Below are 19,603 nucleotides of genomic sequence, written 5' to 3' on the forward strand. Positions count from 1 at the left end.
TAATTTTATTTAATTAATATAATTTAATTTAATTAATATAATTTTATTTGTTTATATATATTAATGCTTTAAAGTAAATGAATGGGGTTTATTAAATTATTTTAACAAATTAATAAATAGATAAAGAAATTATCTTATATAAATTATCTTATATATGTGTATAATTTAATTTTTTAAAGTATTAATTGTATATATTGTTATCAATAACAAATTGAATATATTCAATGACAAGTTAGATTTTATTTCGAAGCCAAACATTGGGTGTTTTTCAGCAAGCATAGAGGACACAGTGAATCATTTCATCCTTGTTTATATTCGGCAACCAACAATGATAATGAATACTAAATATGTTAAGATATTCAAACATAAACTTTTTTTATTTACAACGCCTCATTAGGGATTGTATTATTGACATACACGTGAAGAAACTTAAAATGTTATTCAGTCGACCGTCAACCTTTAGCTAGGAAAGATGTGTGCGAGGGCTAACTGATACAAAGAGCAGCATAATTTAAAAGGTATATATTTTAAATATTTCATAGATTCTTACGTTTAAAATTCACTACAAATTATCTATAACGCGATAATATTTGAAAAGGAATTTTACCTATAATTTTATATATCATTATATTATTAGAAAACATTTATAAAAAAGCAACTTATAAGCTTATACGAAATATCACCAATAGGATATGCATATAATTATGCGACACATCAAATTTTAAACAGAATTTTATCTTAAATTATGTCATAAATAATAAACCGTTGTAAGGCGGCCTCTTTCGATTAATAATCATTTGATTGATCTCGCGTTTGTTGAGACCGACACAACGAGATCAGGCGTATTTCGACGTCGACGAATAACGTCCTCGCGTATTTAAAAGTTTTCTCCTCGTTAAGACGTATTCCCTGGAGTCGGCAGAATCTAACGAGAGAGTGCCATGTTCCGCACTGTTGTTTCGCCCTTTTCCCTTCTCTCTTTCTCTTTCTTTCGCTGCAAGAAACACATTTATTAACGGCAGCTCGGCTCATCCCGCCACTAAGTACCGGTAAGAAAGTACTCTCCCTGTTGCTCCCCCTCTTACCGAGAGCCTTCATTCACTTTGGGTCGGCTGTCTGTCGTCCTGTTCGGAGCGGAGAAAAAAAAAAGATGTCACATTGTCGACGCCTTATTAATTCGGAGGCGAGGGTGGAGAGGCGGAGGCTGCAAGCATCAGCGAAGTGTGTCGCAGGGTGAGAAGTCCTTTGAAGAAATTAAAAGAACAGAGGGTATAATGTGAACACATCCATTTCCACTACTGTCGTGCGTCTCTTCGCCGTTTTCCTCGCCCTCCGCTTCTCTCTTTTTCATTCTGTACTGTTTCTTTCTCTCCTTCTTCATCCCCCCTTCTACGAGAGCAGGATCCATTAACATTGCGCGAACTCTCGCTAAGCACCAGTCAGATAGACATCTCAAGTCTTGTCACGGTTTCTTAAAATCCGACTTATATTCCGAGCTATCTTGACCCGTTCTCTTTAAATGTTTTCTCTCACCCTCTCGAATCTCTTTCTTTTTTTTTTAAATTTTTAATACGGCCGGAAGGCCGTAAAGTAACACGACAAATCATTTTCAGATTAAAGCTACTGATGAAATACTAATCTTGTTGTTAATAATAATTTCTAGTAATAATAATTTATTGGTTTCTCTTTATAAATTCACGTGTGTAATAATCTTGTGTATATATTATACATTGTCACATAAATTAATAAAAACGTAGCTTATCGCCGTTATTGCCATTATATGCTATCATATTTTAACAGAACATGTAAAATGTACGCACTCAGTTTCCAACTTTAGAGATATATCTCTTTCGGATGTTGCCGTTTGAATGGCGTGCACCCCTCGCGTACATTTGTATCAATTCACATTCGGTAATATTCGCGCGTTTCTGCGAACCCGAAAAGAGAAGTACGGCCATTCCGCGTGAAGAGCGGTCGTCATAATGTAAGGCATCTACGTAAGGATGGCAAACGAGGATGTTAGCCGAATAATGCAAAGCAAACCCTAGCTGAGATATAGTCCGGCATTTGTTCATATTAAGGCGCTGTCATGGCTCGCAATGTTCGCGGGTCACCCCTCGTTCTCCTTCCCTCCCACTCCCCTTTCTATCCGCGACATTTCGGCCGCGTGCCTGCGTATGTTTTGAAATTATATAGCGCGAGAACGCCCGACGTCGTTAGTCAACTCGTGCCGCATCTCTCGCTGTTAACTATGTGTATCTTGAGCACCCGTTACATTGCCATTTGTCAGGCCGCTTCGTCGTACGTGCGCAATTTCGCGCGTTAAATCGCGCAGCCAACGCGATATTTCGGCCGGCTACGACAACTCGCGTCCGGGATTTGTCTTGGACCGATGTTTGTCAAGCAAACAACAAATAAACGCTGCAATGCGAAAGGAATACATTACTAAAGATCGCGAAAGTTGCGCATCTCCTCATATCAATCAAAACATAATTCGTTTACAAGCCATGTTTACAAGCGCCAATTTTAAGCAAATGTTTAATATTTTGTATCTTTAACGATAGAATAAATTTCGTTGAGGAATAATATTCGGGAAAATAATAAAGAAATTTTACGTCAATGATTAAATGAATGATCGTCATACTGGAATTGTCTTTGGACATTCAATTCGACGAGAAGCGAAGTTCAGACTTGTCGTTTGGCAAGTAGACTTTGATCATAAGTGACACGCGCGACTTTACGGTAAACCTAAGTTCTAAACTAATAAGGCAACATGCGGATGGCACGATCGGGGGAGAAGGGAGGACGAAACGCGTAGAAATGGCGATGTGGAAGCAGAAGGGTCCAAGTTTCATGGAGCTGCGAACCGGGTCACCGATTACGACGTTGATCGTCTACGAGAGACAACCAAATTGGATAAGTTGAAGGAGCGAAATCTTCTTCGCGTTGCCTATGTGACTCCTATTAAACTTTCAAAGATTTAATTCAGATTTTTTAATTCTCATGTTATTCTTCTTTAACTTCCACTTTTTACACTTTAAAGCAGTATTGCCCTATCGAACGCTAACATCGAATATCTTTTTGCTTCTGTGAGTATATTTTAAACTTTTAAAAAATTTTTTACATTTCTCATATATTTATCTCGATTTCGAACATAATAATCATCCGTATAAATCACATCAATTTTTAAATTTTATAATATTTATTCTTCGATGTCCATACATTTATTCTATTTACTTTTTCACTTTCAGTCTTTCATTATTCGCCTACGAAATATTGAAAATGAAAAAGGAAAATTATCGCAGATAGAGCACCACATTCGTTTCCCGTTTCGAGTTTTCGCGTCGAAAGAGAACGAAGAGCACGCGCTATAAGTGGTTAGCGTCGGGTGTAAATTTGCATTGAACGAAATGAGGCGCTATGGGGCATTCCAGTCCGAAGTTAATAGCTTCCCAACGATTAACTGTATCCCTCCATCCACCTACCACCCCTTCCCTATACCCTCTTTACTCTCTCTCTGTTCTCCGTTCATCCGCCACTCGCTCGCCCTCTCGTCCTCTTTCTCTCTCATCCTCCACACATGTCCTTCTTGCTCCTCTCGTCGCACGTGCCACGTCCTAGCTACCTATATCGTCCCTCCTAATAATGTATGTCCTAAAGGTCGCGAAATAACTGACTTCGTCGGTCGATGAATATCGCGAACGATCATCGACCGATCGAGTCGCTAAATCGTAAATTAATTATCTAAAGAATTGTGAAATAAATGCGATTGATAGTAACTGGTTCGTTTTTTATCGAAACGATTGCGACTTTTGTCCGCCTGGCAGGTCATTGATGGCACGTGGAGGTCGGAAAAGGCAGTGCTACTGCGGCAGCCAATAGTTTCCAGGCGCGTAAAGGCGCCACGGGGGTTATAGGGCATAATTTAGTGGACAGTTTGATATACAAACAATCTTTAATGAAATTCTTGGTGTTCATTAATAACGCATTACAGCCTCGCGCGCCAGTGTGTCGGCATCGGTACCCGGGAATCCCGCGCTGTCTCTCTCTCTCTCTCTCCCTTTCCCTCCCACTCTTTACCACCCCCTTTTATACCCTTCCATTTTCCTGCTCATACCGCTTCCGTGCCACGCGTACCATCGTCCGACACCCTTTATCGTCCTGGCTTTCAACCTACCCTCGCTCTCTCCGCTACCAAAATATCCCGAATGAATCAACGTGCGAATATGTTACACATTATCACAGTGGCACTCGATTTTTGTATTGATCATAGGAGTACAAATCGAGTTCTTTGCTTATTTTTTTAAAAACGCATTGAATTTATATATATATATATTCTCAATCTAGGATAAAGAACTGAGGAATTTAATGGAGTAAATAATATTTTTTCATAAATTATGAAGAGTTTTATTTTTGTATTAAAAAATATTCTACAAAGAATATTATTAAAATATATTCTTTTATTTCGAAAAGCCTTTCACGGAACTTGTTTCATTTCTCGTTCCGTCTGCACATTTTCGCAATACCACGTTGAACGAGAGACGCAACGATACTCGATATATCGAGACGAAAAGAAGTCTTCCCCATCAGAGAAACCCAGGGAATAACCAGCCTCTGGGTAGGAAAAAAAAGTAATTGCCCCTTGATACACGCCGATACCCCACCTGCGGGGATGCCGCCTCGTAATGATGTTCGCGTTGGCGAACTTAGTTCGAAATTAAATATCGGGGCAAGGAGAACGACAGGGGTGGCGGAGGAGAACATCGAAGAGAGAAATCGGGAGATTGCGAAGGGAAGGGTGGACGACGTTGTGCACCTGCCTTTTTCCCGGGGCGGCACGATAAAAATCAAACTGGAAAACAAACGAGAAGCGGGATCGTATTATAAAGTTTTTTAATCGATAGACGATGCGCGTCTCGTAGGTTGGGGAGACGGGAGAGGCGAAAGAGGCAGGAAGACGGGGAGATATCTCGCGGGTAGAGATAGATGGATAGACTGAAAAAAAAAGAGAGAGGGTCCAAAGGAGAAAATGGCGCGATCGGGCGAGGAATCCTGCGGCGTGCTTACTGGCTCGTGTAATAATGAATTTATATCTCGCGTGGAAACGTTTTCGGGATCGGCGACGTGCCACTTTTCTTTCTCGCCTCGCTTGCCTCCTTAAAATTTTAATTAATGGAATGGTCCTAGCCGATGAAATCTTTATTATAAGGGAGTCTATTTTGCGGATTTGATGATTCAGTTTTCTTATTAGCAAATTTATGTATTTATCTTATTTATAAACTCACAATATTGTTCTAACAATAAAATAATTTTGTTATTATAGACACTACAACCGACGGATCCGCCAATTTTTGACGTCACAAATGTACTGATAAACGAGACAGCAACGCAGTTGGCATTATGGGGCAACTTGGGCATTTCTCTCATGGAACTACCGAAACGATGGGGCAAGGACGCCGTTTACGAGGGCGGCAAGGAAGTGATTCTCTGCACGTAAGTACACATTTATATTCAAAATCTTTGTTACTTCTATGAAAATTTCGCTTATCCGCGATAACATTTTAAATATTATAGGAGCAGTAAAAGTTCATTTATTCAAAAGTTTGATCATTTATATTAAATTCGCGAAATAATAAAATCTTAATATAGACGATTCGCATCGCAATAATAACATGATAATTCAAATTATGTTAGAATTCTAATTTATATATGGTCTCAATCATCTATTCGAGTCTTCTAAAATTAATCTTATAAAACATATAGTAACATATTAATTATTTATTAATGATTTCCCTAAATCTATATGGATGTAATGAAATAATTAAATTAACAATATCAGGATATCAATGTCAACCGATATCATTGGCGTTTTTGTCGATTTGCAATCCTTAGAGGAACGCATGTAGCGAGAAAATCATAAAAAACTGAGATAAGATTAGCGGCGGATAATAAATCGCGCTATCTGCTTTTTCCCGCGCCCTGTCTTCCGTAGGCGTCCTAATATCCTGTAATTAAGAGGGTGTTATGGTGACGCCCGGGAAACCCCTTCGGTCTCCCTCTTATGGAATTAAGGTGGCTTTACTCGGTTAGTTTTCAAAAGTTCCGGGGGACCAGGAAGCACCGCTGAATACTAACCGCCTCATCAACGACACATGCCACCCGAGACTACTGTCTCGCGTAACATTACCCAGCGGTGTGTGCCACCTCCGGCCCCCGTTTTGCGCCCCCGACCCCCGGCCGTAATCTTTCGGGCGATTAGAATGTCGCGCAATTACGAGCACCGTTGGAGATTACTCTCATCCGCGCATCACGGTGCAGTCGATCGTCGTCGATCAACCCCTCCGCTTCCCTTCCAAGGATATAGCTTCCTCGCATCTTCATCTATTGCGCATTCTGTATTGTCACATCAGCAATTCCTCCATTAGCATGATCGCAATTTCACACTTTAGAATTCGATCTTTTGAAAGAAAATAGACTAAGTCAACAAATTAAGCTTTTTAAGCAAAATAAGCTTTTGAAATCTTTTAAAAGAATATTGTATGATATATAGAACAATTATAAAAAAATCCGAGTCTAAAAAGAGAATATCACACGGAGCTACGGAAAACTTATCACTGAATTAAACGGTAATTAATAGCAAAATACGATGACCCTTAATCCAGCGGCGGTATATAAACGCGAAAGGGGTAACCGCTCGTTTTAAGTCGTCCTCCGCATTATAATTTCATAATAAGCTGAATTCAGAATAAATGCAGGTACTTTCCTGCCGACTTCCTGCTAATTCGTAATTCCGAACTTTTTCTGGAAGCGAACGAACCGCTTGTTCCTCGAGAGGGAGCGAGAGAAAAAGAGAGGGCGAGGACAAAGAGAAGGGGAACGGGAAAAAGAGGAAAGCAAGGTAGAGAGGAACAAGCGACCGCTGCTAAACAAACTGGCCAAATTAAGAGCGGCAGTTTGCGCTAAAGTTTTTTCGTCGTTTCACTTAGGCGATTTCAACCGGTCTCCGGGTTCGAGCGAATTTATTAAGAACGCACGCAGAGCGCGCATTATGCGCGCACACCTCGCGAAAGATCGCAGTTTCTAAGTGAGTCGCGACCATTAGAACGAATCTCGGGGATTTAATGTCTCTGCCGCCTCCCAGTCGGCTTAAATAAGGCTAAATGAAGTTTATGCGTTATTGCCGGCAGAACTTCCGGTGGATGCGTTGGCGTAACCCCTCGTCGAGGTCCCGAGCGCGTTATCATTTCTTGATTCCAAATAGTCACGTAAACACGATCAGACTGATCCAGACGATGATTTTATATCTTTCATATATATTAGACAAAATCAAACATATTGTTTGGCATAAGAAAGGAAATTTGGCAAATTACTACTCGCGCGTTTAATTAAAAACATAGTATTATTATACAAAAATGATCATTTCTTGTATAATTATTTGGAATTGCATTTTATACTAATGCAATGTATTTACCAGTCGATTTTAATTGTTATAAGGATGAAAGATAATTATATTAATTAGATTTGAAATAAATCGACGCCCGTAAACTGCGACAACCGAAATCAAGTGGACAGAGATATTTGTCCATCCGTCTACGAGTCGCAGCCAGAGTCGTTGTCATTCAAGAGCGATGGAATAATTGAAGAAATTAAAAATGCAAAAGGAAACTTTCGATTGGACGCTCGCGACGCTTCTCGTCCTGAAACCGAATAACAGGTGCCGCAGCTTACGACCGCGTCGGATGCGGGGAGGGTGGACTTCGGATTAAGCAAATGGCGGCAATAATAGTGATTATTCGGATTATGATATCAGAGCGCGAAGTGGGTTCGCTTGGACTTACCGGGAACCACTAACTGCCGCACCGCCAAATCCTGACTTCAAGACACCGGATTAAAACTATTACCACTTCGCGGCACCCCTTCGGTCTTATTCCGCTTCATTTCAAGCCCACCTCTCCCGTTTGTGCATCCCCCACGGACCCGCACGATTCTCTCACCTTTGCAAAAGGCTCGTTCGCCCTTCTCGGATGTTTTAAATGTCCCTGAGGATCAAGAATCTCTCTGGCAGTTCCGTTTGCATAAAATCACGTAGGAGGAAGATGTATGGAATGTTGACGTTAATGTAATTTTTATTTTACGAAATTAATGTGACGAATTTCCTTAATTCGTACAGCATATTCGCGAATTAATAAGAATATGTAATTATTTACATAAATATTTGTTTGATCTAATATAAATATAATAATTATTTTTTCGCTTATTTTTCGATATATTCATACACTATTCTGTTTTGAAAAAAAATTGATTAAAATGTAACGTAAAAAAAAATTTTAATTTCATTTATTAAAAATATTTTTTTATATTATGTTTTGAGACATATCCTAAATATTCTTTACATTTTGTAATATTAGTAACATATTTATCTAATCACTAAACTTTTTTCAATTTGATCGATAGCACACATTAAACCCGATTCGATCCAACAAGTTGAGCGTTAATTATTTAGATTCAAGTTTGTAATCAGTTCCGTCTTTATTTAGTGACACGAAATGTATAGACAACAAATTGTATTCTTTTATAATTTAAATTATTAACATATAAAAATAAAATCTTTTAACTTCTCATTTTTTCAAATTGCACACAATGAATATGAATATATAAAAAATAGAGAAAATGAAGAGACATTCTCTTGAGAATTATACAGTGCGATAGACGCACTCGTAAAATGTTAAAACACGTAGCAAATAACAAACAGTTTATACTCTCCTCCGAGCGGCAATATCCTTCCGCGGATAATCGCTATAGGAAGTAAGTACAATTCCTACCGCGTAATGCGACCATGGTGTGGGTGGATCGTGCTACACCGTCGCGAGTCCCGGTATTAATTCGACAACGAATTGCGAAAGCGGCGCCATTTCACGCGGCGGCCGGAAAATCGTCGCCTGTTGGTTGGCCCGCACGGCTAATTATTGTTTTAAGGATTACCGTTATGTGTTTATTATGCGGCCTGTGGAGAACCTCGCCCTGCCTCCCTCGACCATCCCTTACCACCTGCCTTAATATTCGGTAGATTTCAGCTTCTCGAAACGGCAGAGAGAAATCTACGCCGTTTCTTCTCTCACTCCCTCCTCCTCCTCTACTAAAAGTCAGCCTTACGTTTATGAATAATTCTCACCTCTTATAACCAACCCCCTCATTTCGCCCGCCAACCTTTACCCAATCCACTCGCCAGGACTGCGAGCGTCCCTCCGAATCGTCCTACGGAATATTCGCCTCGTAAACCCCTAATGCTTGCTCTTCATCTGCGAGCTCCGCGAAACAAGTGAGTCATCGTAAACGGCCAGCAAGAAACAGAAAATAGATAATTGATATACACATGTAATTAAATATTTCATAAAATTACAATAGATATATCTCATTACAAATTAGCTAATAAAATGTATAAGATAAAATATTTATAAAAGCATATATAAAAATGTAAATGATATTTTTTTTATTATTTCTATTATTTATCATTTCTAATTCGTCAAGACTTTCACACACAATTTTAAGAAAAAAATTCGTACGCGATATGATGAATCAAAATTCATTTATTATTGTATTATTTCGAAATTTATTGTTCCGATTATCTTTACGACACGTTGGCAACGAACGATAAAACTGCAAACTCTGCCCGCGGTACGTGTACGTACATGGTGAATTGAATTTATATCTTCTAGATCGAACAAAAAATGCAGGATCACATAACGTTTGGTGTGAAAGAAATATTTGTCTGGGCACGTAATGTTTATGGCAGCGCAAGAGTGGATGTGTGGACATGGCGGCGACTATTTTATATCTTTCGCACGACCACACATTCCTCAAAATTTATATTAAAAACCATCGTATCGCGAGTTACTGTTTGCACGATGTAACTGCCAGATTGCGGTTTTATCACAGTCGAAAAATATTCAGCTTTACACCGCACTTTCAAACTACACTGACGCAGTCACACAAAATTCTCAACTTACTCTAAAATTAAATATATATTGATTTTTTTCTACAAATATTAAATATTATTTATATGTGATAATTTATCAAAAAATCGCACGTAGATATAAGATTTGAAACTGATCATTATTGATTAGTAGATGAAAATGTATATTGATCAGACTTATATAATATGTTTTATATATCAGTAGAAATCTGTAAGTGATATCAGACATAAATCGAAATGGTCATACTTACTACTTATCATGCTAATCCAACTAATATAGAATAATCAAACAGCATGTCGGATATAAAAAAATTAAAAATTATCATTTATATACAATACAAGATGTCCAAAAAAATAGAATACAAAAATATTTAAATATCAATACAAAGGAGTTGTGTCTAAATTAGCAAACAGAAATGCAAGCTCATTTGAAAACTGTCGCACATAGAGCGAACAATATTAGGCAAGTGTAAAAGGTAAAAAAAATAATATTTGCTGAACTTATACCCTTCTGATATTCACTTGAAACCTTCGCTCCCGACCGAAAGACAAACAATAAAGAAGACAGATTTACGATGCGCCATGAAGTTCACTGGCTAATCTGTCACGCGTGTAAGCTCATTTATTTCCGAACGTGAAAATTTTTCGCGGACACCGGTTGCAGAAACGGTCAATTGCGCGCTGGAGAGAGTTTCTCGAGCATATGTTGAACGTGCTACGGAATATTTCACCCACGAGGGTGAATTACTCCTCTCCCTGCCTCCCCCCCTTCTGCCCACCTACGCGAACACGCGGGAAATCGTTCTCCTATCTGACCCGGGCCGCTGCTCTCGGCGAAAAGGGGAGAGGGGGCGCACATGCGTTTATTTAAAAAATGATTTAACCTAATGGTTTTACATATGTAATCCCGATATAAACCCGAAGCTAATCTCGGTCGACCACACGTGGTGCTGCACACACATATACACGTGAAATCATCCAAAGAGAGAGAGACAGAGAGAGACTCGTCTCCAAACATACGACACCTACGCCTCCCCGTGCACCCCACACTTCGAATCTACCCCCGTTTTTCTACTTTTTTCGATGAGCAAGCACTAACGAAAATCACCGGCTTTTGCCGGTGTTTTCGTGGCGAGTGTGGGATCGACGGGGGAGGGGCGGGGGAGGAACGGGCACGAGAGGGGTTGTTTGCGGAGGTCGAGCATAGGGTCGTGTTGTACTCGCGCGCGGGATGATTTAGATGGTCCCCGATGATATCCGCGCCTTTTGAAAAATGTCGGCACGCCGAGGAAAAAGCGTATAAGCCGTTTTACGGTTTACGTGTGTCGCGCTTTATCAGGCCGGTCCGGCCTGAAATTTTATTGCCGGCCGAACGATATTTCTCGTCGAATCAGCGTTAACGAAAGAGTTAAATTACGAGAGATCACGCGGAATTAAAAAGCTCGCCCTTACGCCATATAATCAAACATTTATTCGCGATACGAACGAGAGTACTCGTTTATCTGCCGTATCTTTTCGATCGTAAAGATATTTCTCACCTTTATGCATTTTATTTATATATACAGAGCAATCTTTTTTCAAAAAAAAAGCTCTTGTAGCTTACCTCGAGAGCTTTTTTTTAAGGAAAAGATTGCCCTGACACCCTGTATATAGTCAATAGAGCTAGGCATTAGATTCATCAACATTTAATCATGATTATCGATTTTCGAATCGAATGAAAATTCAATTATTCTCAAGTGTAGATATTCTCAAGTGTGAATATAGTCTACAGAATCCGGTTGGAAATTTTCGTGAAACTATGATTTTAAAGAAAACTCTGCACTAATGATATGCAAATCATATTTTCAACAAAGTGTCAAGAAGTAAAATTTAATGTGTGAGAGTTTCTTTATAATCCATGCACAAATCCTTTTGACAAGATGATAGATCTCTCGTGCACGCAGTTGGAATCCCGATTTATTCAATTATCGTGATACCAATGATATTCAGACTCGGACATTCATCTACCCGCATACCTTTGCAGGTACCTTCGTCTAATCAAAGAATTCCGAACGTCGCACCGTAGTAGAAAATTTAAATACGCGAGACGCGTTTCAGCCACCGTCGACGTCATCGTCGTCGTCGTCGTCGTCGTCGTCGTTTCACGTAACGAAATAAAAGCCGACGATGAAAGAAAGAAAGAGAGAGAGAAAGAAAGACACATCTGTCGGTTCTTTTAATTACAGCGGTACGTGTGCTAGCCACGGGCACCCGCGCGACAGTCTGGGGGGGGGGTGCCCGGACACTCCTGTTCTCGCACTACGGACTCGGTATCCTTTGTTTGCCGTTTTCCGTCGTAGCCACGTCGCTTACCTATCTACATCCGTTTCGACCAACGCATTTCATGTCCAAAGACGCGTGTCGCGTGACATAAAGTCGATATCACGGTCGGATTCACGTTCGTCATTTTTCTCAGCTTTAGAAAAATAAAGTAACACTGAGCTTATTTTAATCCTTTACATGTGACCTGAATTTCTACTTTAAATTAATATTGCATGAAAGTTCTGTTAAAAGTTTAAAAAAAGGAAGATGAAAATGTGTGATTATTAAGAAAAAAATAATTAGCGAGGGTAACTAGTTTTGTCGAGTGGCATAAAAAATTAATATATTGTCTAATTTTTCAAAAAAAGATTATATTATCTATTACTTTTTACTATTATTTTCCGGGTTATTTTTTTCTCTCTCTCTCTTACTTTCTTTTTTCTTTCTAAATATAATCAACTAAACAGTTTCCAACAATTTTCCCTTCTATTATTCCGACAATATTTTCTTGAGCATATAAAATCAACGCATAATCAATGTCTTTTAAAAGAAAGAGAAAGGGAGAGAATTGAAAAGAGATTAATCGCTTTCAAATAATATTCATAATTTACGTGCATTATTACATATATCATTACTTTATCTAATTATCCTACGCCACGTATGACAAGCACGCTGGGTGCTACGAAATATTCAACGAGACTCGACACCCACGTCATCGGGGGCGAATACAGCGCGCTATCTACACCGGAGGGTAAGCACCGGCAAAGATCGAGAACCGGAACGTGTCAGGATGGCGCAACCGGGAAGCCGGGTTTCCCGGCGAGAGTCGATGGCAGGGCGATGGAGAGACGGGCCGCGTCGCGCCGCGGCGTCGAGAATTAACGGGCTTAGTTGCCGACGCAGGTGTCGTCGGGAAGGCGAAGGCAAGCGAGAGTCGGGAATGAATTACGATGGGAGCGTCAGCCAGCGCCAGGAGAACGTCGGTCGTTATATTTTGCGCAACATCCCGATTTTATGGGCCGCCCCCGCGCCCTCGGACGAGCGAGAGGGAGCGTCTTCCCTCCCCTTTCAGGATGGGAGAACTTCCGTTGTGTAATGTGGCAGTTTGTTGTTGTAACAAGTACTGATGAGCGAAATAAGGTGTGATCAACAGAAACCGAGATAGCGGGTCGATCGATTAATTCCGTTCGCGCTGACGATAAAACACCCTGATAAAGGACCTACATCTATCGTATACTATTATCAAAATTAAAATTAAAATAATACGTTATATATGACAGGCTGAAAAATATTATAAATTTTATATCTAATTTCCCAGAATTAAATTAAAACCTGACATATTAAATTATTACACTACTGTTTGATTACATATTTATACATTAAGTAATCAAATTTGTAACGTAGACTATGATGAGGACCATCGCGATCGTCGGGCTCTTTTGATAGCTGGAAGCGATGTCTTTCGAGCTTCGAGCGTCGCGCACAGGCGGGTTAACGAGTAATGTCTAATCTATGCATCCGCTTATCATAATGGCTCTCGTTATATCGTGAGCATAGCCCGGTAGATCCCGGAAGCCCGCCAACTCTACCGACCAACCTCCTTAGTCTTAGCCGCCCCTTTCCTCATGCCCCAGCCGCGCTTCCGCGAGGATGTAATAAAAATATTCCAAGTAACTGAACGATATTACGCCCGTTACGGGCATGCCGGGCAGAATTAAGCTGAACGTTGTCCCTGCGAGGGTTCGAAATACATAATCACCGTATAAAGAATGCACGTCGATGTAAAAGTCACCGATGTGACAGCCAACAAACTCTGCCTGCAGGATATAAGTAGGGTAAAAAGATAGATATACATTTGTTTAATTCTCAACATTCATTTCCTGGCAGAACCATTCACATAGCTACCTCGTTTTTTATCTTCAAGTGAATAGAAGATTTTATTCGTCACGAAGGAAATATTTAATTGTAAAATATATATAACTTCGTAAAATTAAACAAGCAGTTATCGAACATTATTTGCGTACATAATACACGAATCCTCTAAGAATTACATGTTTATATTGCGAGTCTCCGACACAAATCGTGATAATTTGGCGCGTCCACGGTAGGTTGAAATTGTCCGGTCTCCGCGAGAATAATGACAATCTCGCGAGAAACACGCCAACGCAGCAAACCCCGGCCGAATCTGCCGGGCGGCGTTCTATTAAGCTAAAATCAGGGCCCGCAGCGCGGCTCGCACAGCGTCGCTCTAAATTATTATAACGCGAGGAGATCCGCGTACCTTTTCGCGGACAATGAAAGGTACACCGTAACGTCGCGACGTTTGTTTTGTCGGCCTCGGCCTCGGCGCGGCCGCCCGCCCGCTCGCTCGCACAACGAGATACTCTCTCGCCTACATTTCGTATATTTTATTATTACTCTCGCACTTTCCGCGGCTGTGGACACGGTAACGTTGGCAAGGGGGTTGACGGCGGTGGTTAGCCCGTGGCCGTTATTAATGTCCGCGGCATGCCAGAAAAAGTGAGCAAAAGGTCCGGCGTTCCGGAGAGAAAAAGACAGTGGGCATCGGGTATCACCGGCACACAACGTTCTCCGGGTTATACACCCCGTTAGTACATACGTCCCTCGCAGAACGGCGACACGGCTACCAGCACAAGCGCGCGCCAGGAGTTCTTAATAATTGATAAAAATGTACGCACGCACCGGCGAAGAGAGAGAAGGAGAGAAGCGCGCGGAAGGGCTGGGAGAGAGACGAGGGGAGGAGGACAGGACACATAGAGGAGATAGAGAGAGATAGGGTAAAAAAAAGGGCCAGACACGGTGATGGTGATGGTGATGGTGACGGTGGTGGTGGTGGTGACGGTGGCGGTGGTTGTGACTCTCACCCCAACGAGCTCCAACCCTCCTGTGTCCGCCTGACTCGCCGCCGTTCCGTTGACAAAGGCATACGCAACGATTTATTCGCACTTTTCACCGCTACCTCTCCCGAGAATTTTTCTTCGTTCTGTCACAATTTTGAAATTATCAGAATTTATGCCTACCCCTTCGCGCGCGTATTTCTGATAGGTATTAAGCTGTCTTGATTACCGCGATGCGGTGCCCGCGGAGATGCTGCGTTCGATGGCGTTGAATATTCCTAAATAAAATGAATGGCAACAGGACCAACGCATTTAAGGGTGCTCGCAAACCCCATTGCGTGTATTCGATATTCGTTGACACTGCCACCGAAAAAAGATTTGAAAAGAGTGTATCGCATAAATATCCATTTCTGGTCATTTATATTATTAAATCAAGTAAATATGTTACTGTCTAAGATTCTAATATTTCGCACGTTTCATCTATATTATTTTACAACGTTATTTTTAAAAGATGAAATATTTCTATTTTTAAATCTATTGCTTTCAAAGTGCTGTCACTAGTTTTACGTATTGTTGAGGTAATCTCTTTCTGCAAAGGATATTATACTTCGCTTAGTTAGATATAAATATATAAATTTCATAATCGTTTACATTTTATGTAGGCAATGAAAATAATATATATAAAAATATATGAAATCAATTAAATCATATTTAACACTTTAATTTTATTTTCGACAAATTTGCATTGAAGCAAAAACGAGATTTCAATTTTTAGACTCTTATACAACTCAAGATGTGTCATTCATGTATGTCATACATTGCACTTTGAATTAAAAGGAAAGATTATTGTCTAAAAATAGATCGGAAAATCAATTTATCTTGAAACGAGAGATATTAATATAGAATATTCGCGATCGAGGCGAATGAAGAGGAGATTGAAGCAATCTTGCAGAAGGTTCTTAAATCAAGGCCGAAACATCTAATAAAGCACGAATTCTTGACCTGGTATCGTCATCGCGACTTACCGGAAATTTTTCGCCGAAACAAAAGAACGAGAAGCTGTGCAGCTGCTTGAATCTAATTAAGAAATTCTTACACGGCAGTGCCGCGCATTCTGCCACACCCTCGTGTCCCGACCTCACCTTTCCTCCCCTCTTTCCTTCTCCGAGGCACGTCTAGAAAAATTAAAAATAATTTCCCTACGTAAACGTATTAACCCCGGTGGCGGTAGACGCGCTTTTTGCGCTGCGCTTTTCTCGCAATTTGTACAAAGAACGGCACGGACCTGACTTCAAAGTAGAGATCTTACACGGTATGTCGTATCATTTTATTCTCTAGGAACTTCCCTCTCGTATTACTCGTTATTGCGTTTAAGTCACTGCTGTTCCTCCCGCAGCGGCCGCTTTCTCCATCCGCCCTTACTTAAGATTCCGAGACGAATTACGTAATTTTTTTTCATAAATGAGTGAATTAAGTAATAGCGTCTACGTAAAGCGTAAACGATTATGAAGTCTACACATTCGGACTAACTAAGCGAAGCATAATATTCTTTGAAGAAAGAGATCATACAGTCACTTAATTCATCTCAACAATGCGTAAAACTAATGATAGCATTTTGAGAACAATAGATTTAAAAACACAAACGTATTACATCTTTAAAAAATAAGATAAAAAACAAGCATAGAACAATAATTTTTAAAAATAATATATTAAGATAAAAATCGCAAAAATCGCACAACAAGGATGAAAAAATATTTTTTGCAAGGATTCTTTAAGAGTGAAAATTAAAAGAGAAACAGAATCTATTCGAGATCTGAATATTCCTCAAAGAAATAATTATTATTACCTTGATGCGGATAAATTTGCTTGTTACCCATCGGTCGGAAGGCACCGACAAACGCGAGAGATAAGCGATGTACGCTCTCTCACCGTATCCCCCATCTTTTCTTTCTCGGCAATAAATCCCGGGGAAAAACCTATCTGGATTTTCCGCTCGTCCTTCCCGACGCTTAACCTAAAAATTCATTAGATTATAAAGCCATTAATGCTCATCCGCACGGTCGAATGCGCCTCTCTTTGCTTAGGCCTGAATCCAGCTTGGATCGATGTCTCACGTCCGTGCATTTCTATGCATATTTTTCCCTCGCCTTATAATCACGTATAAAACAAACTTTAAAAAATCGACATCTACTCTTTAAGCATCTTTGAAATTAATTACAGGAGAATAACTGATAAATATTGCACATTATATGCCTATAATTATGTGTTATACACATAAAAATATACTCTCCTAAATACTCTCTTAAATACTGATATATTAGAACTAATATGTTATCGCTGATAAGCAGTAATTTCAATTATTGCTGCATAACACTGCAGTGAATTGCAGAATTATTGAAAGGATTAGTTTGGTAGTTTAATTGTTTCAATAAGTGATATTTTTAAAAATGCATCTTATAATATTATGCATGTATATAAATTTAGCAATATATTTTACTTAACAATATGTTTTACTAAGAAGTTCTGTTCGACCAAGGATCTTATTCATTTTTTGTGAATTTATCCTATTTTAAGGATAAACAAATGTAACATGCATATAATAAATAAAATCTGATTATCAATTATATAAAATCTTGTTATAATGAAATATAAATATAAGAAGAAGCAAAGTATAAATATTTTTATTGAAAATCAATGAAATACTCATTGATTGCCAGTGAAATTGTCACCGCTTCGATCAGTGACATTTCCACTGATTTAGTTTAAAAGAGTAAAGTTTTTACTCCTATTTATATTTTATATGGATTATATATTAATTAAAAGTAAGTAGCTAATTTTTATAATAAATAAGAAAATAACGTAATTAAAAAAATGTTGTAATCGATATGCTATTTCATTGTCATTTCTTGATTACAGAAATCATAATTTTGGAGACTTTGGAGCAAGTGCAGAAATTCAACGAACGCGATGGCATCCGGGTTCTCCGAATGACTCACATCTGTTGGTTTTGACATCAGAAAACTCTTTTCGGTAATAAAAAAAAATCATATACGATTGTTCTTTCGAACAGAATTATTTTGATTTTATTATGATTATTCAAAATATTTTTATTTCAATCTACATATTAAACTCACGGAGTAAGTTAATCTTATTATCAATCTTGTCAATTGAGCATACGCGCACTTTTGTACGATAATGTTAAAAACAAAAGTATTTCATCTTTTAGTCGTGAAAGCAATATCTTTCTCGCGAAAGCTGCCGTTATAATTACAGAAAACTGCGAAACTCTCTCCGAAAGTACAACGTGACATAACTTAAACTCGCGTTCTTAACTTTTCGCGTTAGATGATGGAACGAGGGGGCAGGGGGGCTTTCTTAGAATAAGAAAAACATTTACAAACTATACTTTAGAAGGCTTTACGCGCCGAAGCGTCTGTAAAAAAACTGTCGTCGGATTGACCTTAAGCTGCACTTAACTTTACCGCAGTTTGTACGAGTGCGACCTGGGCAATGCACCCAGACTCGTAAAATGCTGGAAGGTCGGTCGTGCACCATCGAGCTCGCCCTCGAAGATTCCGGGTTTTGCATCCCTCGGAGAGGCTGCGATAGATTTCGATTTTGCCACTCCTACCCTGAGAAAACCGGAGATGTTTGCCGACAAAAGTATCAACGAGGTATGAGCCATAAATTAACGAAAGAATATGTGTATCTTCTTTCTAAAATAACTGCTTTTGTTCATGATATATACAAGACTTGTCAGCAAAAATTTGATATCATTAGATTTGATTCAAATTAATAGATATCCAGAATATGCACTTAAAATATCCAGAGAATGCACTTAAAGACTATGACGGATTTAAATATCTTCAAATTTTACTTCAATTAAATGTACATTATAGCGATACAAGCTTACTTTTATTGAAATTGGTAATTTTGTTCTTGTATATGGATTAATTGAATGTTAAATATTAAAATTTTGTAAAGATAAAAAAGAAAACTTGTATTCGATTATTTTATAGATATAAAATTTTATAGACATATTTTATCGAAATATAGATAGATTTAAATTATCGTTGCTGTTGGTGTAAGAAAGTATTCTTAATAATTTTTAGATAAAAGATATAGTCGATTGGAATCAGATCGAATGGCCGATTCTGGTCCTCCGTGGAAACGGTGAAGTGCTAATCGTCCGTGGAAATGTCTTATTGGAAAAGTATACATAAAATTCTAAATATAATATATATATATATATAAATATATATATATATATATATATAAATATATATATATATATATATATATATATGTATATAATATATATTATTCAAATTTTATATAACAAAAAATGATTATTAACGATTTTAACTCTTTGCACTTGGAGCTATCTCTTAGACTTACGATGTCCCCTGCAAAGGGTTAAAATAGTAAAATTAATATAAGTAAATAACGTGATGCATTTTTTTCTTATTTA

General features: G+C 38.8%; 1 protein-coding gene across 2 annotated transcripts in view; it reads left to right on the forward strand.

Moving 5' to 3' along the window:
- Positions 1–19,603, forward strand: part of LOC105248771 (nuclear pore complex protein Nup88) — a 64,277-nt gene that overhangs the window by 41,855 nt on the left and 2,819 nt on the right. Inside the window, exons 1-5 of one of the 2 annotated variants that reach the window (XM_025409202.1) lie at positions 447–518; positions 5,324–5,493; positions 18,049–18,162; positions 18,620–18,806; positions 19,245–19,345. In XM_025409202.1, the coding sequence (XP_025264987.1) occupies positions 5,426–5,493; positions 18,049–18,162; positions 18,620–18,806; positions 19,245–19,345 (470 nt within the window). In that variant the 5' untranslated portion in view covers positions 447–518; positions 5,324–5,425. Of the gene's footprint in view, positions 1–446; positions 519–5,323; positions 5,494–18,048; positions 18,163–18,619; positions 18,807–19,244; positions 19,346–19,603 lie in introns of those variants that run through there. The other variant, XM_025409201.1, reaches the window with a different exon arrangement.

Source organism: Camponotus floridanus, unplaced genomic scaffold, assembly GCF_003227725.1.
Source record: "Camponotus floridanus strain SB8 unplaced genomic scaffold, Cflo_v7.5 scaffold25, whole genome shotgun sequence".
In the NCBI taxonomy this organism is placed as follows: Eukaryota; Metazoa; Arthropoda; class Insecta; order Hymenoptera; family Formicidae; genus Camponotus; species Camponotus floridanus.